Source organism: Phalacrocorax carbo, chromosome 6 (assembly GCF_963921805.1).
Source record: "Phalacrocorax carbo chromosome 6, bPhaCar2.1, whole genome shotgun sequence".
Lineage (NCBI taxonomy): Eukaryota > Metazoa > Chordata > Aves > Suliformes > Phalacrocoracidae > Phalacrocorax > Phalacrocorax carbo.
Genome location: NC_087518.1, coordinates 35311322 through 35333129, shown reverse-complemented (window position 1 = coordinate 35333129; position 21808 = coordinate 35311322). Strand labels below are relative to the sequence as shown.

Here is a 21808-nt window from a genome sequence, read left to right as displayed (position 1 = left end):
ATGAAATATGTATGATCCAGTTCTTGCAGTTCTCAGCTTTCCTTGCAAATCCTTCATTTTAAGGCAGTGAGTGCAACTTGATCAGGAAAGCAGCATATCATCTTTCTATCAGTTAGAAAGCATGCAGGTATATTTTCATAAAAGCAGACGTTTTGGAATTATCCTTTTGACACTGAAAACTGCCCATCCAAGAGGAAAAGACCACAGAGGAATGCTGCAGGACAGCCCCACGAAACTCAGAGCAGACCCTGCAAACTGTAAATTTGTATGCAGATAGAAGGGTAGAAAGGGCCATGGCAGGAAAGCAGGATTAGAAGCACTAGAGATTTATGGTAAGTGATGCTCTAACAATAGCTTGCTTTCTTAAAAAGAAAGCTCTTCCTGCTGTTGTTCATTCTGTTTAGTCTGAATATAAAATTATACACTGGGGGAGGACTGCATACAGGGCAGGCAACTCCTTGGTCAACTAAACCCAACTGTTTTAAAACTCCTACAATACCTACCCAGTAACATGGACCATGACAGAGAGGGAATAGTCACTCCCCCAAGCAGCTGTCAGGGGTTGTTCAGCAGAGCTGCTCCAGCCTTTACATGGGCGAGAAGATGACCTAGTAAGGTCTTTCTCAGCCACATTTTCTGTTTTCATCGTTTGTCCCCACCCAGAGAGGGGTCATGCAGATGAAAACACCAATTTAACTAATGCCAGATGGGAGACAAGTTAAGCCATATGAATCTTTGCTTATTATATAATTACCTTCATTTCTTGTAGAAACATGGAAATGCTTACAGTCACAAAATATCCAGCCAGTACATACACAAACATTTTAGGCTGTTTATATTTTAAAGAAAGTAAGCCCACATGGTTTTGACCAACAACTCCATTACCACGTGGCGCATTTATGAAAAAAACAAGCCTAATTTTGAAGCTATGCCAGGAGGTTGCAGACACCAATCTCTCCCCCAGGAGCCCAAAATAATACTTATCAAATGTGCTCATCAACTCACGGTCATAGATCTGCTGGGTAGAAACTTGAGATTATTTGCACTCAGTGTTAAATACACCAAATTATTTTCTGCAGAGCTCAAGGCCATTTAATTTACCTTCAATGAGTCCCAACACATCAGCAAAGAAAACAGCATTGAAATGTTCAAGCTCACACTGCTGCTGAACCAGAGCAGTATGGCAATGGACAGTTTCAGCACCAAACCACGTGCCAGAACTTCCATAGGTCACTAACATAAAATCTACAGGAAAACTTCATGTGTACACGTAAGAGCAGCACTGAGAAATTGTTAGAAATGCAGCTCTACAAGTCACACTCTTACTATAGTCATTAGCAATTAAAGATCCAGTGCATGGATGCCGAGTTCTGAATACAGCCAGTTGTATTTGTAGGTGTCCCATTAGAAACGAGGAGCACATGTTTGAATTTGCATAAGAATCGGTGTGAAAGATTCAGTTACAGCCCCAACAATCTCCAGTAGCTTTGGTTACATTGTCAATTACTCAAGTTAGAAAGTGCCTGTTTGACAATCTGCTAGCTCCCAAAACCTTCTTTCCACCAGAGACCTCCCCTTCGAGCCCAAAAGAAGGAATGATCACATCCACCCCAACCATCTCTTCCCCTTGCCCCACTCTGCAGCTCTGACAGCAGCAGCCTGGAGCTGGAGAATGCACACAAGAATTTGGACCACCCAGGGTTTCTAGCACACAGCTAGAACACAAGCCTCTAAACAACGGGCTAGACTTCTCTTCCCACGGTTATTAAAAATTATTTCCCCAGCCTGAAGAGAAGCTCTGCTAAATCAGAGATGTGGTGCATGCATCAGGAGCATGCAAAACCACTTACTGCTTCCACTTGGTGCCTTTCCAACTGCAGCACTAGGTTAAATGGGTTACCTGCTCCATTCTCCTCCCCACACTCTGCCTGCACAACCATTTGGACCATCATGCAGCAAAGCACAGCAGAATGATAATCCCACTGATATACAACCCACTTCCTCACCTCTATGCCCCAAATCCTGCCCTGGTCTGCTTTACCATGTGAACTCTCAAATGCTTGCACTGGTACAAGGCAGAAAGTGCTGGCAAGCAGCAGCCTAAGCAGGTAGATTACAAAGAGCCACCAGACACTTCAACCTAAGAGGAGCTGGTAAAAGCTACCTATAACCTTACCTGAAGGGTGTCAGGACAGTATGCACAGCTCTGTACACATCCGAGAAAGAGCTCTTCAGCAAGAGAGCTGTTGGAGCTTTGCTGGAACAGGCAGAGGACTGGTAAATGCTTAATGTCTTTCCCCCAAAACAACACACTGCACAGATGAAACAGTAAAAAGGTAGGGACCCCAATGCTGGCACCCCACAGCCAGGAAATGGATAATACAACTGCTGTGCTGAGAACGGTAATATCTCTGTCCCCGTTACAAACCACTGAGTTCACATGGTTGAGGCAGCAGTGAAATCAGGACACACGTGACAAGGTGAAATAAAGAATCTGCACGGATATCTGATGCGCTGGAAAGTTTGCAGGATTGTCTTGAGATTAGACCCCACGTTACAGACACTCATTTTCAGAACAGCCCCTCCAGAGGCAGTAAAACCTAGCTCAAGCACAGCCTCCAGCTGAAGTGTGCTCTCCCTGAAGAAACTCAAGACCGAGTGACCTCAGATGATCCTGCTATATTTGTAAAAATGTGTGTGAGGAGATGTCCTCCAACAGCCCTACGACTTTCATGGGCTTAGGAAAGGCAAAGCACATCTTGTCAAGGATTCAGCCTGAACACGGTTAAAAGTTATGCTGCCAGACCTCCCTAAAAGACATGAGAAAGGAATCAACGTCTCCAGCGTAGAAAACAAGGCTGCTCTTTTTAAAAAGACCTAGACCCACAATCCTAGAGCCAAATGCACCCAAAGAGAAGCTGTGGCTCCAGCAGGTCCAATAGAACCTCACAAGCTATTCACAAATCAACAGTTCAAGCTGGTACAAAGTTCCCCAGACTCTCACTTCTTTGGTTTCAGGATGCACTGCAAAAATGTTAGGTGGGCAGCAAACTCCCTGCAGTAGAAAGGCGGCTATGGTCCTCCACAGCTGGCCCTCAGCAGCTGTCGGGACAGCTATGAAACCCGGTGGTGCACCAGCTGGAAAAAGTTGTGTACTATATGGAAAGGGAGGCTGGCTGGGAGTTGCCTCAGACATCTAATTGTGAAGCTGCACCCCCACATAAATTAATAAGAGACCATGCTGCTGTATGAAAGGGCAGCCTCGTCCACCTCGCTGTGTGTTCCCACTTCTGACCGAAGCCACCTGCTAGTCTTTTTTTTTTTTGGCTGCATTAAGATGAAGCAGGTGGACTGAGCACCGCAAATTGTTTCTCATTCCAGAAGCAGCAATATGTCTGTGCAGGTTCCTCTCATGGTACACTCTAGTAAGCAGGAAGAAAGGGAATTGCACTGGCATAAAGTCCTACAAAAGCTGTTTCACGACAAGGCATTGCCAAGCTACAATCTCACCACTTCAATGAGAGTACCCAACAGACGAGCATGCTCTGAAGGCGCAGGCACCATCACCTCCGCACAAACGACATTCCCCAGCCTTCACAGCTGTTCCCTCTGGCCGGTGGCTGCTGCGTGCTCCCACAGATGATAAGCCTTGCTGGCCACAGGAGCATGTCACCAGCTCGCCACAATAGCACACTCACAGCACAGGGTAGCACAGCTGGGGCCCTTGGCAGAGAATTCCCCACCGCAATGCACCGCCATAGAAGCCTGGACACATTGAGGATCACTCACACAGGATGCAGCAGGCGTGACACTTATGGACCTTTGCCCGGTTCTCAGAAGCTGGGGTATATCTGCATTAACCACGTTCCCCAGGCAGAAACTGTCCTCTCAGCAGAAAGGGGATACAAACTTATATAGACTATATATAGATAAGGCTTCCTAAGAATCTCTTGATGGGGGTTATTCTCTGTTCTATATCTAGATCCAGCCCTAGTGCCTGTTGGGAAACACATCTCAGACAAATGTATGTGCAAGCTGCTGCTCATTTTGGCCATTAATGAGCCCTGCACTAGAAACCCTTGAAACACAGACTAGAACCACATTATGAGCTCCATGGTTTTCCCATGTCTCCAATTTGCAGCTCTCCATGCAGAGGCAAAGACCCCTTTAGGAATCTCTCTCTCACACATGAGATTTACTTACCAACAGTGAGGAGCACCTCCAAGCCCTCACACTACAGTAGCTTTGTAGAAAAATAAAAGAAGCAGGGAAGGATTTTTGAACAGCCAAGCCTAACAGAGCAAAGGGATCTGATGGAAAGAGACAGTGTCTTTCTTCAGAAGATTTTTACAGCAAAACATTTTGCTGAGCAGTGAAAATGTGTCTTCCTTCACCCTGCACGCAGGCACACACTTGATCCCTCCCTCCTTTACAGCCTCACACCTTCAAACTTCCACCTCTCCCCAGCAACATACACTTAAAGAAATCCATCCTGGATCACCAGGTTTGTTTCTCTTTTTCTTTTTAGAACAGAAGAAACTACCTCCCCAAGACCCAGGAGGACCTGCAGGCTCTGCAGGTTTTGGTTAAACACCAGTGTTCCCTCTTCCTTACTCTCTTCCACTTACCTCCTACAAGCTCCAGAGCACCTGACTGCCCAGTAAGGTGAACCACCAGGAGAGGGGAGTTGGTTTATCTTTAGACCGAACTACAGCTTAAGGGGTGTCCTATACATCTTGGAGCACTTGTCTCTGGAGGGGAGAAAGTGGTTACACTACCACCTCCTAACAACCACAAAGCGATCACATTTATCTATTTCACTTTAACACAGTTCAGGCAAGCTGCTGCAGGGAACAGGGTGAATTGATCAAAACCTCCGAGTGTCCCAGCGCTGTTGCTCCCTGCCCAAATGGCACACACTGTCCTTGGGGGCATTTCATGCATGTTCAAAAATCAAAAAGAGTTAACTCTCCAAACCAGCAGAGTCTATGGATGAGATGCACACTGCGCACAATGTCAAAGTTGAAATTTTATGCTAATCTGTCTGCTTTCAGGAGAACAAACGCTATCTTCCACGACAACTCTTCTGAAATAAGATCTAAGCAACCATGTAGATTTCAAGCTCTTTTGAAATATCAGTAAACCAAACGCTTTCAGTGCAAAAACTTCTAAGAACAGCCACTCTGCAGTTCAGGCAGGCAGCGACTTCCACAAAGCACAAAGCCTGTGTTTTGGGAGCTGCACCCAAAACACAAGTGCTGCAAAGGTGCAGCAGCCACCATGCACCACCCCAACCCAGGCAAGCAACAGCACACTTTCTGGCTTGCAGACCCCATCTCCAGTTTATATGCACGAGAGCCTCCACCAAGCAAACTTCACAGCATATAAACTGCTCTGATTTTTATTTTTGCTGCACATTTTAAAAATTAGATTGCTTTCCCACTGGGGCAGGGAGATCCAACATTGGCATTTGAGCTCCTGATCAAAAATAGTAACTGCCCTGCAAGAAACTGCACTTGAAGCCAGACTGGCCTGCAGGCTTGCAGCTGCTAGATGAGAAGGAACAAGCTGGCCACCTCAGAAGCAAGGCACAGCTCGTGACAAGTGACACAGCCACACAAAGCACTGCAGGAAAGGCTGAAGTGGTTCTAGAGGAGGAAACGTGTTCCAGACTCCAGCATGCAACAAGAGCCCACACATCTACATTTCCATGCACGAGGAGCACACCTCCTCTTCCTTTCCCCAGGCTTGGGCTCACCAGGCAGATCTGCAGACCCTCTACTACAGTTGCACTGACCCAAGGACAGGGTCTGCATGTGCAGCAGTCAATGACCCTCATTTTTGGGGAATCCCTCCTCCCCAGCTCCTGGCTGCAGCATGCACGTCAGAGCTCTCTAGGCAATTCCTTGTTTTAAATGTGAATGATTAGCAAGGATTCACTCTCTCCTTGTGAAGCTGGCTGCATGCCCTGCAAGCCTCCACATCACTGTACAGTACTATAATCCAATTAAACCTCACCATGAGAGGAGCTTCACGCTATCACATTCAATTAGGCAGTTAAGCCTCTTATCATCTGCAAGGAAGGATCCATTCGGACTAAAACACCCCCAGCACTGCTTAGGAGATGGCATTCTTTGACCAAGCAAGGACGCACAGATGTCATGTCTGGAGCCAGAGGAGACCCATACAGGTTAGGAAAGTCATACAGCCATCTTACAGGGAGGGAAAAACACAGGAAAAATAAAATACAGTGACCGTTCCTGCCCACTCACAGTTACATGCTCTCTGAGGCTCCCCACTCCCACTTGTCCTCCTGCTCCCCGGCTTCCTGGGGAAATGGGGCAGTTCTGAAGGGACATGAGGGGCCCAAAGGAATTTAACTTTCTTCAGTAAGCCAATGGAAAGCAGACGCTAATGGAGGACCTGGCAATACAGAGTCGTTTGGCAGCCAGCCACCAATTCCATAGGAAGTACCCTCCCTAGAAGGTCGCCATAACGGTGGCAAAATTTGGCCCAAAAGAATTGGAAAAACCTGCCAAGATGTGACAAATAAAACCAGTGAGCAGGCCAGCTTCCTGCGTGAGGCCAAAACATGAAATGCTTGTGAAAAAAGAAAGATTAAGGGTTGCAAGGAACATAATGGCCTCTTGTAACAGCTGAGTTGTTGCTTTTCTTTTCTTGGCAGAAAAGGGATGCTTTATTACTGGTTGATTAATCTATTATGCAAATCATTTCATAGCTAATTTGATACAGCCACAAGCTTGCCACAGAAATCATCTGCAGGCTCAGAGCTGATGAAAGATGGAGTATCAATGGCTCCATTCGACAGAGCTGGTATTTCCTGGACAAGCAGCTGCAGGGTCACCTCCTGCCACACAGGGCTGCAGGAGCACAGGCCAGACTGTCCAGAGGACACAAGGGGAAGGTCCCATGGGCACCTTCACTAGGTGGAAGGCAAGGAAAGAGGCCCTTTGCAAGAGCAGCCCTTTCCTTACACTCACAATGCCCTTCTGCACCGGGCATGTGCAAAGCATCCCAATGAAAACCATGCACAGCCCTATCCAGAGATGTCTTGCTAGTGCCTTTGAGATGTTAAGACTTTTTCAGAATTGTTCTTGACATGCACAAGCTTCACCTTATGTCAGCTAAAAGACAACTCAAAATAGGTCTAACTGGAAGTTTGACTCCAACAAACCACTCAGCCTCTAGACAGAAAATTTTTGCCACTGAATACAAGAGTCCAAGTTACATTCAGTAGTATCGTACAAAGTGACAAATTTAGTAACTGCTGTGATAGGATTTACATGGGGAGCATTACGGGATCACTTGATCTTGCCTGAAGTAATGTTATTTTCGTCTTGATCTCTTCCATGAAGACTAGGAGAAATAGGATCTCCTGGCTCTAAGAATAAAGGGGTTGGTTTTGGCCACTGCACTTTACCCCAAGCATTTCATCTCCTTTGCTCAGTTGTGGATGCTTTTCGTCATGTATCTCAAATATTCAACATCACCTTAGTGATTTTTTTTTTTTTTTAAGCCTATCCTGTGCACTCATTTGTATTCAATTCGCTTCGGTGTAAAATGTTAGGCATTCCGTGCTATTCAAACAAAGTCAAAACAAAGCCTCCAACTAAGCACTTCTGAAACGTACCTAGTCATCTGAGTAATTAGACATTTTCCTAGTTCCAAATGTACCAAAAATCTACAGTCAGCTCCAAACAAACATGCCAGCAGTTATCCTAACAAACAAGAGTTCTCTCCTAAATGTCAGCATATCAATAGATCAAGAGGTTAAGATACATTTAAGTTAATATCTCTCCCTGTCTGAATTAATCAGCATTTTTAATTATGTATCTTCACCTGATTATAATAATTACTCTAGCAAGCTACCCGCCTTTCTCTGCTGATACAGCACATGGTTGCCGTTGCTCGAGTCGGGCCAGAACATGCTCTGACTGGCCAAGCGAAGTCCCCATTCCCAGCATAGGCACCATATCCTTCATACCAAGAGGCAAAGCCTCTCCCTTCCGAGCACATTTACAGCAAAGCCTCGCAGAGAACAGCCAGCTCTGGACTCCACACAGGTCACAACCCCATCAGCACTCAGCTGGGAGAGGGGATCCTCCAGCAGTCCTCACTATGTCCCTCCTAGTCACACGCCGGTGCTGTTACCTTTACATGCTCGCAGACCCCTCTGCAAACAACTGCAACTCATTAATCTACAGGAAACCAAGAGACACAGATCAGAAGGGAGCTGGCAGAGGGAAAGGAGCACATAGCCTGGAGCATGAGCAAACTGTTAGGATCCACTCAGCTGCTGTGAATCCACAGCCTCACCCCAATCAGTTTCCATTGCCCCTGGGGATGTCCTCGCCAGGGCTGGTGTCAAAGTCCCTGTGCTGCAAGACGATCCCCACAGCACACTGATCAGTAACATCCCTGCACCAGCAACCTCCTGTTCAAGTCCAGGGGATGCGTGCGGATTCCCTTCGTGTTTCCTCACCCAGCAGACAAGGTACTGACACAAGGTGGCATGTGAAATGCTCAGGCAGCGCCCACTAAGCAGCCTCAGATCTCCAGCATTGTCTTTTCCCAGATCTGCTCCACAGCTGCCTTCGGGTCTCCAAGGGATACCAAGCCACATCTGCTCCATGTGCAGTTTGGTCTCAATACACTCAACTTCACTTCCCAGTTCAAAGCTTAGCAGGAACTTTACCAAGTATGTGACAATTAAGGCAGTAGCCTAAACCAAAACCTATTCTGAATGGGAGCACAGACCCTCACTTTCTCTTGCTCCACCAGACCCCCTTCCAACAAAGCTTTCCCCCATGACCACTCTTCCACTAGACAGCCTCCCCATGCTGCTGTCTCCCCATGAGGCTCCTTCAAAACAGGATGGTGCTGCATCCCGCCATTCACACCCACAGCCTCATCAAGAGATTGGAAAGTAAAAAAGAAAAAACCTAACCCCAACCCTATGCCCCCCCCCCCAATATTATTTACTTTTCAGTGTGAGCAAACAGAGGGAAAAGTTTTGATTCTCTTACAGTCACACAGCAAGAAGACCACTCTCAGTTTTTACAGGTGGTAGGGAGAGCCTTACATAATGGAACCTTCCGCAAAGGAGAATGTTTCAATGCACAGAAGAAAGAAACAGCAGAAAAAGGTAGGCATCTCTCCCCTCCTGGTATGTAGCAGTTACACCCAGATAGTGACACAGTTTGAGTCATGTTTCTGGGGCGACTAAAAGAAAGTACTTGCATTTCAGAAGCACTGTGGTCAGTCAAAACCCCCAGGAGCTACATGTGCTGAAGAAAGAAGTCAGAAAATCATTTCAGCGAATGGCAGAAGAGAAAGGGAGACCAGCACAAGTGCAAAACACCACCTAACCTTGTGTTTCATTCAGAACACACAACTGCAGAACAACGCTATGGTTCATCTCTATTCTTCTTCCTTAAGTTTAGACACAGCCTTTTCACACAAGCAAACTCTACGGAGGCACCACAGCAGCCTTCCAGGTTTCACTGACATCCCCCCCCGAGGCTGAATCAACTTTCAGTAAATCACACACCAAAGAAAAGTGTGTTGAAGAGCAGTGCTTTAGTGATCTTCCTCCCACAGCCTAGTTCTCAGCCATCGTCTGGGAAGCATACACCACATCTGCACGAGGCCCTCCACCTCAACACCCACCCACACAATTTAGAGAAACACAAGCACAGCCTGCTCCAGGAGCTGCTTCCACCCAGCCCCTCCCACTCCATTTCTCCAATAGTAAGCTGGTTTAGAAATGGGGTAAGATTTATGGTACCAAAAAGAAAAAGGAAGGAAGCAACACTCCCTCCCCAAACACATGCCCCTCTGCCACGAATCCTCTGAGTTTCTGCCAAGTTCAAGCCTCTTCTCAACTAGGAAGGCCTGTCCTGTCAACAGGAACCCAGAGGGGAACTTGTAACTGGTGGAAATCTCAGGAGAGACCAAGGCAGTTCCACAGTACTTGACCACACACCAAGGTCCACTCTCCTCCACATCCTCACAGATGTCTCCTTGAAGAACAAGCTCATTTTGAATCGTTTCCCCTGCAGTTTTCACCCCAGTCTCTCTCGCTTTAACACAAAGAATCCTAAAAGCCTTTGTGCACAGGAAAAATCAATACAACATGAACTTAAATTACAGAGGCAATAGTATAACTTAAAGGTTTTCAAACTCCTGCCTTCTCTGACACAGAGGTTTGCTGCAAAGCCTGTAATGAAATGCAAAGCATGGACCCAGTGTAGCATCACAAGACATGATGTTAAATGATGAGAAACAGCAGAATTGAGTGTCCAGGCTCTGCACCCCAGCTGCTGCTACAGGATTCACTGACTGCCCAGCACAAGCAGCATTGCATGGTGAGGTGTGTGCTATCAGACTACCATCACTGCAGGAGCTGCAACCTCAGCTGTTCCTGACTTCATTTCAGATTAACAAAAAACTTGGCATCCACAGCTACAACTGCAGACCTGCCACATGCTGCACCCTATACAAACCCTCACATGCTTGCCCAGCCTGCATGGGGCAGCCCACGTCCAGCAGGGCTGTGGAAAGACCTGCTTGCTGTGAAAGCAGCAGATGCAGCAGCTGGATCTCCCGTTACTCCGCAGGGCTCCAGGAGAAAAGGGCACCCAGGAACAGCAAGCAAAGGTAATGGCAACAATAGGGCTGAAACCAGAGGGATCCACTGCTACACACATTCCCTCATAAAAAAAGCTACATTCCTAGAAGTCCCAATTACCCCAGCCCTCCCACCATTGCCTCAGGCCCCAGGGCACAGAATCTGACTGCTTCTACCAGCCCCTCCTTCACAGCTTGTTTCAGTGACTCCAAAATTTCTCCTTCAAGCCCCAGTTCTGCCCCACCTGCCCAGGTACCCACACATCCTTTGCATCACTCAGATTCCTCCAGGCACCTCAACCAGCTGCCTGCAATCTGCTGCCCACCTGCCCAACCCAATTCAAGCACCCAGGACCCACCTAAATGCCAAGTCCTGTGTAGATGCACCCCCATGCCCTACCGCATCAAGGCAGGCCAGTGTCCTTACACTGCATTTTCTGGTCATCTACGGATTTGCAAAGAAGCAAGCTATGTTGTGAGCTCGTTTTCAGATCTGCAAGTATCAGCATAAATGATAATGCAGAACTAAAAGTCCTTGACAGTGACAGACATTTGTGTTTTTTTTATTTCAGTTTAACAGGCACTGTTATGAGGTTGGATGAGATAGAAACCCAACTGCCTTCCTGTAGTTGAAGTACAGTGGAGAGAACAGTTTTCAAAATGGCATTACACGAGGGCTCCCATGTCCTCTGTACACCACCAGGGTCAATGCAAACCGCACTGGAATCCAGTGCAAAAATGAAAAGTGCACCAACTGCTTCTCCAGCTCCGCCCACACTGGCAACTCCTTCCACAGCAGAGTGACTCGTTGAAGAGGGGCATGTTCCCCTTGGTGCAATTCCCCTTCCAAGATCTCCTGCTGCAGAGAAGAAAAGCTAAACAAGACACAAGTGGAGAAACTTGCTGCCCAACAGATACTCCAAGGTGCTGTCAGCACAGATAAGCTGTTATAAACCAAGACCATCTGCAACTGCAGGACTCAGGTTTTCTTCTACCCCATGCCATCTTCCTGCCCGTGCTGTCAAAGCACTACGAGTGTGGGTAATGTTTAAGCTAAGACAGTTACTAGTCCCACAAGCAAGCTGCTAGTCCTGCAAGACACAGGCACTGCCATCCAGTCCAACCTGCTATCTGGATGGTGCAAAAGACAGAGGGATTTGGGGGTGTTTGTAAAGCTTGCAAAGCTTTACATTCCTGTGAGGTCAGCCCGATGACTCTGTTCCCTTTTTGCTCACTTGCTGCATCCCATTAAAAAAATACAGAGGGAAAGAGGAGCGCTTCAAAGATTCACCTTCGCCGTGTTTAAATCCTCAAAGACATTCTGTTAAAGCCAGACTTGAAAAGCGCAAGTTTTATAAAAGCTAAAAGGGATCCCTCCCATACGCGCTAAAAAAAGCACAGCCAGGGATGCATCCATGTGTTTATACACACACACCAGAGGCGGGGAAAGATTTGAGGGCGGTAGCGGGTGAAAAACCAGCAAAAGAGAAAGTGATGTCCTCCCTGAGACAACTGACGTGGGGCATTTATGGGGTAAGGGCCCCGTTAACGGGACACCCCACGCAGGACGGTGGGGCTCAGGGAGCACAACCCGGTGCAAGAAGGAGCTGGACACCCCAAAAGGACACCCCAAAACCTGCCACCGACACACACCCCAAGCCAGGTTGTTGGTTTGGTTTGTTTTTTTTTTTTTTGGGGGGGGGGGGGGGGACGGACACTCAACGCATGGGGGGGCCATAGGGCGACCTGGTGCAGAGGGTGGTACCCCCTCCCTTTTTAGGGTTAGGGGGTGCTTTCACACAGGCTTTGCACCCCCCGCCCAGCCCAAAACCCATTGAAGGGGTAGCAGGAACCTGCCCATCGCTGTAGTAATGGGGGGGAACGACACACCCCAAAATGGAGGAAAGGGACCCTAAAACTGAGAGAAGGACTACAAAGCGGAGAGGAAAGGGGCGTTGAGGAAGCAGCCGCCGGGGGTTTCGCGGCTGGGTGCGGGCCTCCAACCCGCGTCCAGCCGCGAAACCCCCGGTGGGTCGCCCTCTGTGAGGGGAAGGGTCTGCCCACCGTTACCTGGGGACGCAGCTCGGGCTGGAACCGTCGATCTCCCAAGTAGCGAAGAGGTTCATAGGCACCGGCCGCCCCAGGGCCCCGGCACCGCCCGGGAAGCTGAGGCGGCTTCGTTCCGCCGCCGCCGCCATGGCTGCCGCCCTGGCGCGCGCCCACCGGGCCGCCGCCGCCCCGCCCCAGTGAGGGAGGGTGTCACGTGTGATGGGGCGGGGTCACTGGGTGGGAGGAGTTTGGGGCGTGACTTTGTGGCGTATGGGCGGTGCTTCAGCGGGGGTGTGTGGCTGTGCTGAGGAGGCGTGGTCAAGGAGGGGGTGTCGTTGCGCCCGGGTCTGCGCTTTTCCTACCATGCCCCCGTTGCGGCCCCTTATCGGGGGGGTCGTGTTGCCGCCCGGGCGGTTTCCTGCCGCGCGGCCGGAAGCGCCCGTGCTGCTCGCGGCAGTGGGACCGGATGTTGGAACGGTCGTTTCCGGCTAGCTCCGTGGCAGGCGGCGGCGGGGCGCGGAGATGGTGCTGCTCACGATGATCGCCCGCGTGGCGGACGGGCTCCCGCTGGCCGCCTCCATGCAGGAGGACGAGCAGGTGGGGCCGCGCATGTGGCGGGAGGGGTGTCCGGCCTGGTGCGCGTCGGTGAGGCGCGGGCGGGGGGCGGCGGCGGCCCAACCGGCCCCTCGCAGCCGCACCTCACACGGCGGGCGGCTCTCGCACAAGCATGTCCCGCCCGCAGAGCTGCCTTCGCGGTGCTGGGGGCAGTTCCCACTCCTGGGACTGCGCCCGAGGCCCCCCCGGGCACCCTGTCTGCGGGCGGCGGCGTCTCTCCGGTAGCAGCCGCCCCTGACGGCCTGCCCTCCCTCCTCAGTCAGGCCGCGATCTGCAGCAGTACCAGAGCCAAGCCAAGCAGCTCTTCCGCAAGCTGAACGAGCAGTCCCCCACAAGATGCACTCTGGAAGCGGGAGCCATGGCTTTCCAGTAAGTACCTGCAGGCGTGGTGGGGGACATATTCACAGGCTTCTGCCACCGCGGAAGTAAGTGAAGGCCCTTCTGGGTCAGAGTGAGGATTTGTTAGAAATTGGGCTGCCAGAGAGAGGGTGAGTTATTGAGCTCTCTGCCCTGCGAGCTGAAGTGTAAAAGCTGCTCTAAGGGGACAGTGTGTGAGTTGTTACTTCTCAGCACTGCTGCCTGGTCCTTGTTTTTCAGGTGCGTTCATAATTCTGCCTTTGCTGAAGACAATGATGCTTCTGTTCCCTTTAAGCTTTTTCTGTTTGCACTCCAAGATACCTTTAGCACGTCTTCCGTATCTCCTGTGTTTTTTCTGTTTAGAAAAGAATGTCCTTGGTGAAACCAAGCTGGCAGTACTGCTGTGAGCCCCTCTTGCACAAGATTCTCCTCTCTGCGTATCCTATGAGAACATACCTTTCCATGCATTAGCTTCATGTGCAGAAGCACATGGATCATCTCTGGTTTTTTTAAACTATTGTTTCCTTAATAACTGACAATTTTTTTTTCTCTCATCTTGTAGAGTCAATCTTGTTGTTACCAAATGTGTTGGGTGTGTTTAATGGGTTTCCTAAACTGTTCGGAAACTCTCAATTTAAAAGCACTTTTGGCTCTAGCAGGGGAACCTGAACATAAAATAATGAAAACTTACAGAGAGTGCAGGTCAGACATCCTTACTCCCTAACCCGTGGCAAGGGGACTGGAAAAGCAAGCGAATAGAGGAAGAATTGACTGTCAGTGAAAGGCAGGAGAGGAAGCTGATGTTTGAGAACAGGAATGCTTCTCTACCTGACATATACTTACCTAGCAGAATAATGCTTGGGAACTTAAGCAGGCCCAAGATCTTGTCAAGAATCAGGATTATGCTATTAGCAGAAATAATTGTGTGAGAAGTCCCTGAGATCAGGTGCCATGGGAGGTCACCAAGGCAGAGTTGTACAATTTTGCTAGCAATGCACCAAGATTTTCTGTGCTTGGCGCCGCTTCTGCCATGCTGCCAGCAGTGGGATCCCTCTTGATTCCCAAGCCCTGGTGACAAGGTGCATGTTTACAGCTGGGTGAGCAGGAGGATGGCCTTTGAATGCAGGGCAAGGTGGGCTTTAGGTCTCTGTTTCTATAACAAGCGTCCTTTAGCTAATCTCCTGCCCTGTCCCTTCCTTCAGAGATTCAGCAACATGACAAGATAGGAACAGGAGTTTTTTGGAAGGGCAATCTTTGGCAAAAGCCATGAGGTTTTGAGGGCAACTTTCCTTGTGTTTGGCTTACATATGATAACTGCAGCAAGAATTTCTGTTATCTTTTTTCTTTTGGCTTCTGGTTGCCTTAGACAGGGAGTTGTAGTGGTCAGAGGATGGCCCTGATTAAAATAGTCTGGCCGTCCCCATCTCCTCTCAGGTTTGGGTGCTGTTGCCAGAGTTAACTGCAAACCACTGCTCTGCATCAACTTCATTCTAGAAGTTTTAACTTACTAGAATTTAAAAACTCATTTTATGGCACTGCACGGGTATAGCACTGACTGGCAGTGATGCCTTGGGAAAGAGTCTGTGTAGAGCCTAGTAAATCCCTTCTTGTGTTTCTTCCATGACGCAAGCAGAGCTGTGTCTGGGAAGACTGTGTCACTTGCAGTTCCTGGGAGGTCGAAGCATCTGAATGGTGGCTGTAATGTCACCAGTTCTGACAAGGTGGGAGTACTTGGGCAAGCTCGTATTTTGACAGCTGTCTCAAAGAAACAGCCAGGTTACCTGGCTGGCAGATAGGCAGGGAAAGGAGCATTTCTCCTGTACTGAGTTAGTCCCTAGGCAGTGTCCTCAGGCAACTGACAGCTGCTGCTGCAAAGCACTCAACCACCACCTCCCTTAAGGCAGGACCTGTCTGAAAAGATCAGAAAGCTTCCTGTGATAATAGTACAGGAAGGGGAGCAAATGGGGGAGTTTGAGATTTAGTCTAAAATAATGCTGACTGCTGACTGTGCTGCTTGTTAATGCAGCACACCATTTTTTTTTTTTTCTTCTGTCAAATCAGAGCTCTGACTGCGGAGGGCAGCACAAACCAGTGAAGAGCATTTTGTGGTGTGAGAATTAGAAGTGTGGCCAAGGATATTGCTGAACTTGCTGAGGTGGCGTTGAACATTTTTAGCTTGACCAATTCAGAGAAGAGTCTAGTCTTGCTGAAACGTGAAGCTTAAACTACAGCTGCTGAAGTGATTTCTGTCAAATGTAATGTTTAGGCTTCGGCTCCAAAAGCTGTGTCACCCTTTCAGTTTCAGTGCTCGGTGCATGTGGCTGTGCAGGTACAGAAACACAGATGGCGTCTGCTCTGCTGTCAGCCAGTAGTTGACCTTTGGCTGATGAATGGCTGAACTGTCTCTTAAACTGTCATGTTGAAAACAACCCTTGGCCTTTGCCACTGTTACCAGGATAAACCTTTTTTCTATCAAAATGATCCAAGATAATTTTAAGAAACCTATTGGCTGTAGGCAGTGTGTGGAAATCCAGAGTGCAGAAGTATAAGCAGCGGCAAACGGCAGCGTCCACCCTTTGTGTGCATACCCTGCTGAGCAGTTAGCAGGCTCAGGTGCTGTGCTAAAGCTTGGAGGCATGCACAAAGTGTAAAAATGAGGAGCCCAGCTGTGCAGGAGCTCTGCTCTGTGGTTGACAAAATTATCTGTCTGGGACAGGATGAGATATGCTTGCTCTCTGTGGTGCTGATGATCAGCTTTAAATCCAAGACATCTAATATCACATCAGGGGAAAAGCAAGCAGGAAATACAGCTGAAGAGCTCCAGGTGGGACCAGCTGGCTGGAGCAGAGATAGCAGAGCTGTTCCTGTGGAGAATGTTCCTCTGACTGCTCTCATCTTGCGTTTGCTGCCCTGGCTCTCAAGGAACACTGACAGAATTCCTATCTGACACCAGTTTTGCTTATTTCAAAAGACTTTTTCAAATATTGCTGATCATGACAGTGGCTAAATCAAGCTCCAGGTGATTCTTTGTAGGAGCTCCAAGCTGTCAAGCAGGTCTCCAAGGGTAAAGGAAGAACAAGAGGTGTGACGTCCTGTAGGATTAGTCTTACGTGCTGATGCAGTCCAAGCTGAGGGACATAAGAAGGAATAAAAGCATGGGCTTGTGGGGACGTTCTTGTGGAATGGATTATAGTAACTGGCGTTTCTTGCTTCTGGTTGGGGTGGATTGGTTGTTATTGAAGGCTGGTGGGATTCACACACGGGCCACACAGAGGCAGAAGTGGATCCTCCTGAGCCCAGAAACAAGCTGAGGATGGTTAATTCAAAGGACTTGGACCTGTTGGGGTAATTGGAAAAGCAGTCTGAAGGGCAAGTTGTTTGGTAAGCCTGATGCAACTATTAACAAAATTTTAAGCTACTTATTTAATTACAGTGCCCTCGTGACTGAGCCAGTTCTTTAATACACTGTTAATCTTTATGCTAACTAGACTGCTACATAATGGCATTATGCAGAAAGCCAAAGGAAGGTAACAAAAGCAGCATTTCAGTTCCACCCTGAAAAATATAGAGGAACGTTCACAAGTGTGTGCAGGGCTATCTACCGTCTCTGCTCCCTTGGTTTTGGTGGAAATACTGTTGCCTTTGTTTTTTAATTGGCTAAATGAGAAGGAAAATGTAGTTGGGAATGCGCAACAGCAGACGGTTGTAGTGAAGCAGATATAACCTAAATAATCTCAAGATTGGTTCTATCTTATCCCTTCTTTCAGTAGACTTTTTAGCTGAATTATAATGAAGGGCCCCTGTTCTCAGTGCTGGCAGAGGAGCTGGAGTTCACACTGAAACAAGGTCAGCACTAAACCTCTGCAAACAAATACAGATTAGATGTAACTGGGATGGAGTGGTGGGAGGAGGAGAACAGGACCTCTGCGCATTCAGCTGCTGAACAAACCAAACAGCATTGCACAGCAAGAGCAGCTCCTGTCCCAGCGTACTTTTTGGAGCTCCTAACATCGCAGCCGAAGAGCTGGTAGCACAGACATGCTTACTGATGGCAAACCTGCAGGGGAAGCCACCAGAACCCATCTAGCACCAGTATTTTTCTCTAGCTGCCTTTGAGGTCATGCACATGGAGAGCAACACCCCACCAGCAGGCTGGGGTGCGGGGGAAGGGGATATCCAGCCCTCCAAAATGGAAAGCAGGACCTGGCAGTCACTGGGTGGCTTTTTAGCAAACTGAGACCAAATTCTTGTGTATGCCCTGATCTCAGGGCAGAGCTTCCCGTTTGTGGGCCTCAGGTACTTGGCTGTACTGCATTGTCTGAGAGCCGTGTTGGCCACCTTCCCCTCTAATCTGCTGGCAAACTTTCTTGTGCTCCCCTCTTTCTGGTGACTGTCCTCCCTTTTTCACTCCAAGATTATAACTCTTGTTGCTGGTATTTTGTTAAGCTCATGGCACTCACAGGCCAACTTTTGTTCCAGGAAGTCAAAGTTCGGCGCCATTGGCACAGGTACAGGGTCTGAGGCTACAAGAAAATATATTTTAGGTAAAGAAAAAATAAGCCATTACTTTGTAGAAAAGTTTACACCTTATCCAGACGTGGCAGACTGAAATTCCTTGTACCCAATTCTCGTTGCTTCATAGGAATAAAGGTATGCAGGTTGGTGTTTGATAGAATAGGTTCAAAATTGTTTGATGAAGGCTCTGTCTGCTATTCTAGCTACATCATTGAGAAAGGAGTGTGTTACCTGGTCCTGTGTGAAGCTGCATTCCCCAAGAAACTGGCCTTTGCATATCTGGAAGACTTGCATTCAGAGTTTGATGAGCAGCATGGCAAGAAGGTGCCAACAGTCTCCAGGCCCTATTCCTTCATTGAATTCGGTGAGATCCCTCTCCCTGTGGCTAGTTAGGAAATTTCTTGCTCTGGGGTGGGGGTGGGGAGGCGGAGCAACAGCCACAGGATCCTCTTCAGCTTGGTCTGTGAAATCAACAACAGTTAGCCTTTTTTTGGCACTAGAGAAATGGGTGGTTTTGAGCAAGAGAGGAGAGAGGTGGTAGGGACATGGTAAATGTCCTTTGATTCAGATTTCCTGCTTTAAGTCTCTTGACCTCACTCAGTGAATATTTGCATGCAGTCTTCTGGCTGTCTCAGCAGCACTCCCACTCCTTCGGCAGCCGGGCTGCTCTGTATTAGGTGAGGTTCCTTCTGATGGCCCCCTCTTGTTCCAGATACTTACATCCAGAAAACCAAGAAGCTCTACATCGATAGCCGGGCGAGGAGGAACCTGGGCTCCATCAACACAGAGCTGCAAGATGTGCAGAGGATTATGGTGGCCAACATTGAGGAAGTCTTACAGCGAGGAGAGGCACTTTCAGGTACAGGGAATGGCCAGTATTTGTCCCCTTGGTCAGCTGGATGGGTCGAGCATACCGGAGGGAAAGTCTTGCTGATCCCTGAGCCTCCTGAGGAAAGCAACGGACTCGGTGGGTCAGTTGCATCCTGAAGTACCCGGTAGGTACTGATGCCTCTTTTGGGCGAGACCAGCATCTCACAGCTTGGGTGGCTCTCATCCCAGCAAGAAAAGCACTAGAGCACTGCAGATAGGTGTACGGTGTGCTGCCATGTGGAACTGCTGTGCTTCCAGTTGCTCCAGAGAAACTTGTACAGTTAATGTAACATTTGGGGAACATCTGGTAGAGCTAATATTGATTAACTTCTCTCCCCTTTCCCTTTAACAGCTCTTGATTCCAAGGCCAACAACTTGTCCAGTTTGTCCAAGAAGTACCGTCAGGACGCCAAGTATCTGAACATGCGTTCCACTTATGCCAAGCTTGCGGCTGTAGCTGTCTTTTTTATCATGTTGATTGTTTATGTGAGATTCTGGTGGCTGTGAGCCGGTTGCAGTCACAGAGAGGGAAAGCCGGTAGCCTGGCAGGTGTATGTGTACAGGACACTGTTCACGGGGGATGTGCATTAGAATCCACACAGGACCATCACCTTTATGGGAGCGTCCTGAAATTGTTAGGTGGCACCTGACTACAACATCTCTTAGTGAAGCCTAACAGTAGGTGTAAAGGCTTGTTGACTACAGGCTTTTCCTCTGAGGCAGTTTGCACTAGGGTACTGCAGAGTTTGGCCTCTCACGGTTCTGCCCCCCTCCCGGGGGCATGCTCTGGGAATAGTCAATCAGTGCAGTGTATATCTGCCTGTTGAATAGCTCTAGTGGGAACTGGACTCTAATGAACATTCCTTGTATTGGCAATGTTTGCTTTTTTTAGAATCTGGGTCTGCAGTAATTTTTCTTTTTTTTAAGACAAGACTCTCCCATTCGAAGGCAAATACTGCACTGTACATATAATAGCTTTCACCTCTGTCAGAATAGCTGTTGTTGAGTTTTCTGTGTCTGACATCTTGGCTTGTTACACTTTAAATTGCTTTAGGAAGAAATGGATGTTAAATTATGCCTTAAAATACATTCTGTCTAGTACTAGGAGGGGCAATGAAAGGCTTCTGTATTACTGATTCCTACAAAATTAAACTACAGGTTTGTTAGTGTCCACTTTCCCTCTCCTGATGGCTGTCCATGACAGTATGATTCCATGTGAGCAGGGTGTGTAATTCAAGTGCTGTTGGAGTGGGCACAGTGCAAACTATGCCAGCACTATTTTCCCTTCTATGTGCAGATTCACTATGTTATTTCCTTCCTTTTTATAATTGTGCTTTCCTTCCAAAGTGTGTCAAAACTGCCAGCATTTCGTCTCTGGGATGCTTGTTTTCTTTCTCCCTCTTTCCCTCACCCAAAACAACCAAAAAACCAAAACTCTGAATGTTGTTGTGAAGAAAAGGCAGTGTTTCCTTAAAGAACTTTACATGAAGGGATTAAAAGGATACCTTTAAAGCAGTGGAATCCTTTGGAAACACCATCTTTTTTTCCTGTGGTCACCCTCTCCCTACCTCGCTTGGGAAGTTGAAACTGTAGGTGAAGAAAAGCTCATTATGGGACAATAGTATATAGCTTCTTTCTCATGGGCCAATCTATATATGTCCAGTGTAATGTGATTTTTTTTTTTTATTATTTTTTTTGTCCACCTCTGCTAAGAATAACACTTTACCAGTTAGCTTTTGTTTTTATTTAAAAAAAGAGAAAAAAGAAACCCCACAGCTCAGGCACTCTTCTGCACTCAGGTGTCTGCCACTTGGTAGGAAGCAGGCAGTGTCACAGAAGGAAGTTTCAGGACTTCCCAGCACCTTTTACAAACACATAATCTTGTGTAGTTCTGGAAGTATAAGCTGTGACCTGGAAGCGTTTCCTACCACTGGGTAGGAAACAGGGAGCTGTTGTCCTGTCTGGGAGCATTCCTCAGTGTGGCACCGTGTCAGACTGGCAGGGAAGCAGTTAGCACTCATCCACCACTAAACCCAGCAAATCTGATCTGTATGTAGTCTGAAATCATCTGGTTGCTGCATGATGCCTCCATGCGTTAACTTTGTAGATTGCTTTATCATCATCATTATTTTAAATCCTTTTAAGTGGTGTCCCTAACAAGTGAATGTCCCAGTGATGTAGGTCTGTGTAATGTAGGTGCTGAAAGGTGAGCAGACACTGACCATAGGTGGGTGGTTGTGATTGAGGAGGGTGAAGTTTCTGCAGCAAAGGGCAGCTCGGTGAGCAGTTGCTTCCTGCAGCCCCAGTGTCAGCAGTGAAATAAATGCTTCTGAAAAATCCCCTCTGCAGTGCGGAGTTTCCCATGTCTTGTTTCTGTGATCTCAGAGGATGCGTTCTTTCCTTCCAAGGATGTAAGAGGGTAAAGGCCCCATAGCTGAAGCCACCTGGGATAAGGGCTCCTTTTTGGAGGCAGAGCTAGATGAAAAACATGATCTCGGCCATTTTCTGGCAGAAAGACTATACTTTGGTTACAGCAGGTGTCTCTTTCCCTGCTGGCATTTGTCTCTGCCTCTTGGATGTGGGCAGGCAGTCCCTCATCATGGGCAGAGCCTCATGGGTGCATGGGCAGACTTTCATGGGGACAGTTTTAGGGTGATGTTCACCTGGGGCACAAGTGAAGCAGAGCAAGCTAGGAGCAGAGTGTGGGTGAGTAGTAACGAGGCATGGAGCTGTAAATGCTGCTTTCCTAAAG

General features: G+C 48.1%; 2 protein-coding genes across 11 annotated transcripts in view; one reads left to right on the top strand and one right to left on the bottom strand.

Moving 5' to 3' along the window:
- PACS2 (phosphofurin acidic cluster sorting protein 2) overlaps positions 1-12919 on the bottom strand; it is an 89182-nt gene extending 76263 nt beyond the window's left edge. For 8 of the 10 annotated variants that reach the window (XM_064454686.1, XM_064454692.1, XM_064454694.1 and 5 more), the window contains exon 1: positions 12721-12919. In XM_064454686.1, coding sequence (XP_064310756.1) covers positions 12721-12848 — 128 coding nt within the window. In that variant the 5' untranslated portion in view covers positions 12849-12919. Of the gene's footprint in view, positions 1-12714 lie in introns of all 10 variants that reach the window. The other 2 variants (XM_064454687.1, XM_064454693.1) reach the window with 2 other exon arrangements.
- A 217-nt stretch (positions 12920-13136) lies between these two features.
- SEC22B (SEC22 homolog B, vesicle trafficking protein) lies at positions 13137-21404 on the top strand. The gene is made up of 5 exons (XM_064454684.1): positions 13137-13296; positions 13574-13683; positions 18390-18550; positions 18899-19045; positions 19409-21404. Exons 1-5 carry the CDS (start codon positions 13222-13224, stop codon positions 19561-19563), a joined length of 648 nt encoding a protein of 215 aa, XP_064310754.1. The 5' UTR covers positions 13137-13221; the 3' UTR covers positions 19564-21404.
- The last annotated feature ends 404 nt before the right edge of the window (positions 21405-21808 follow it).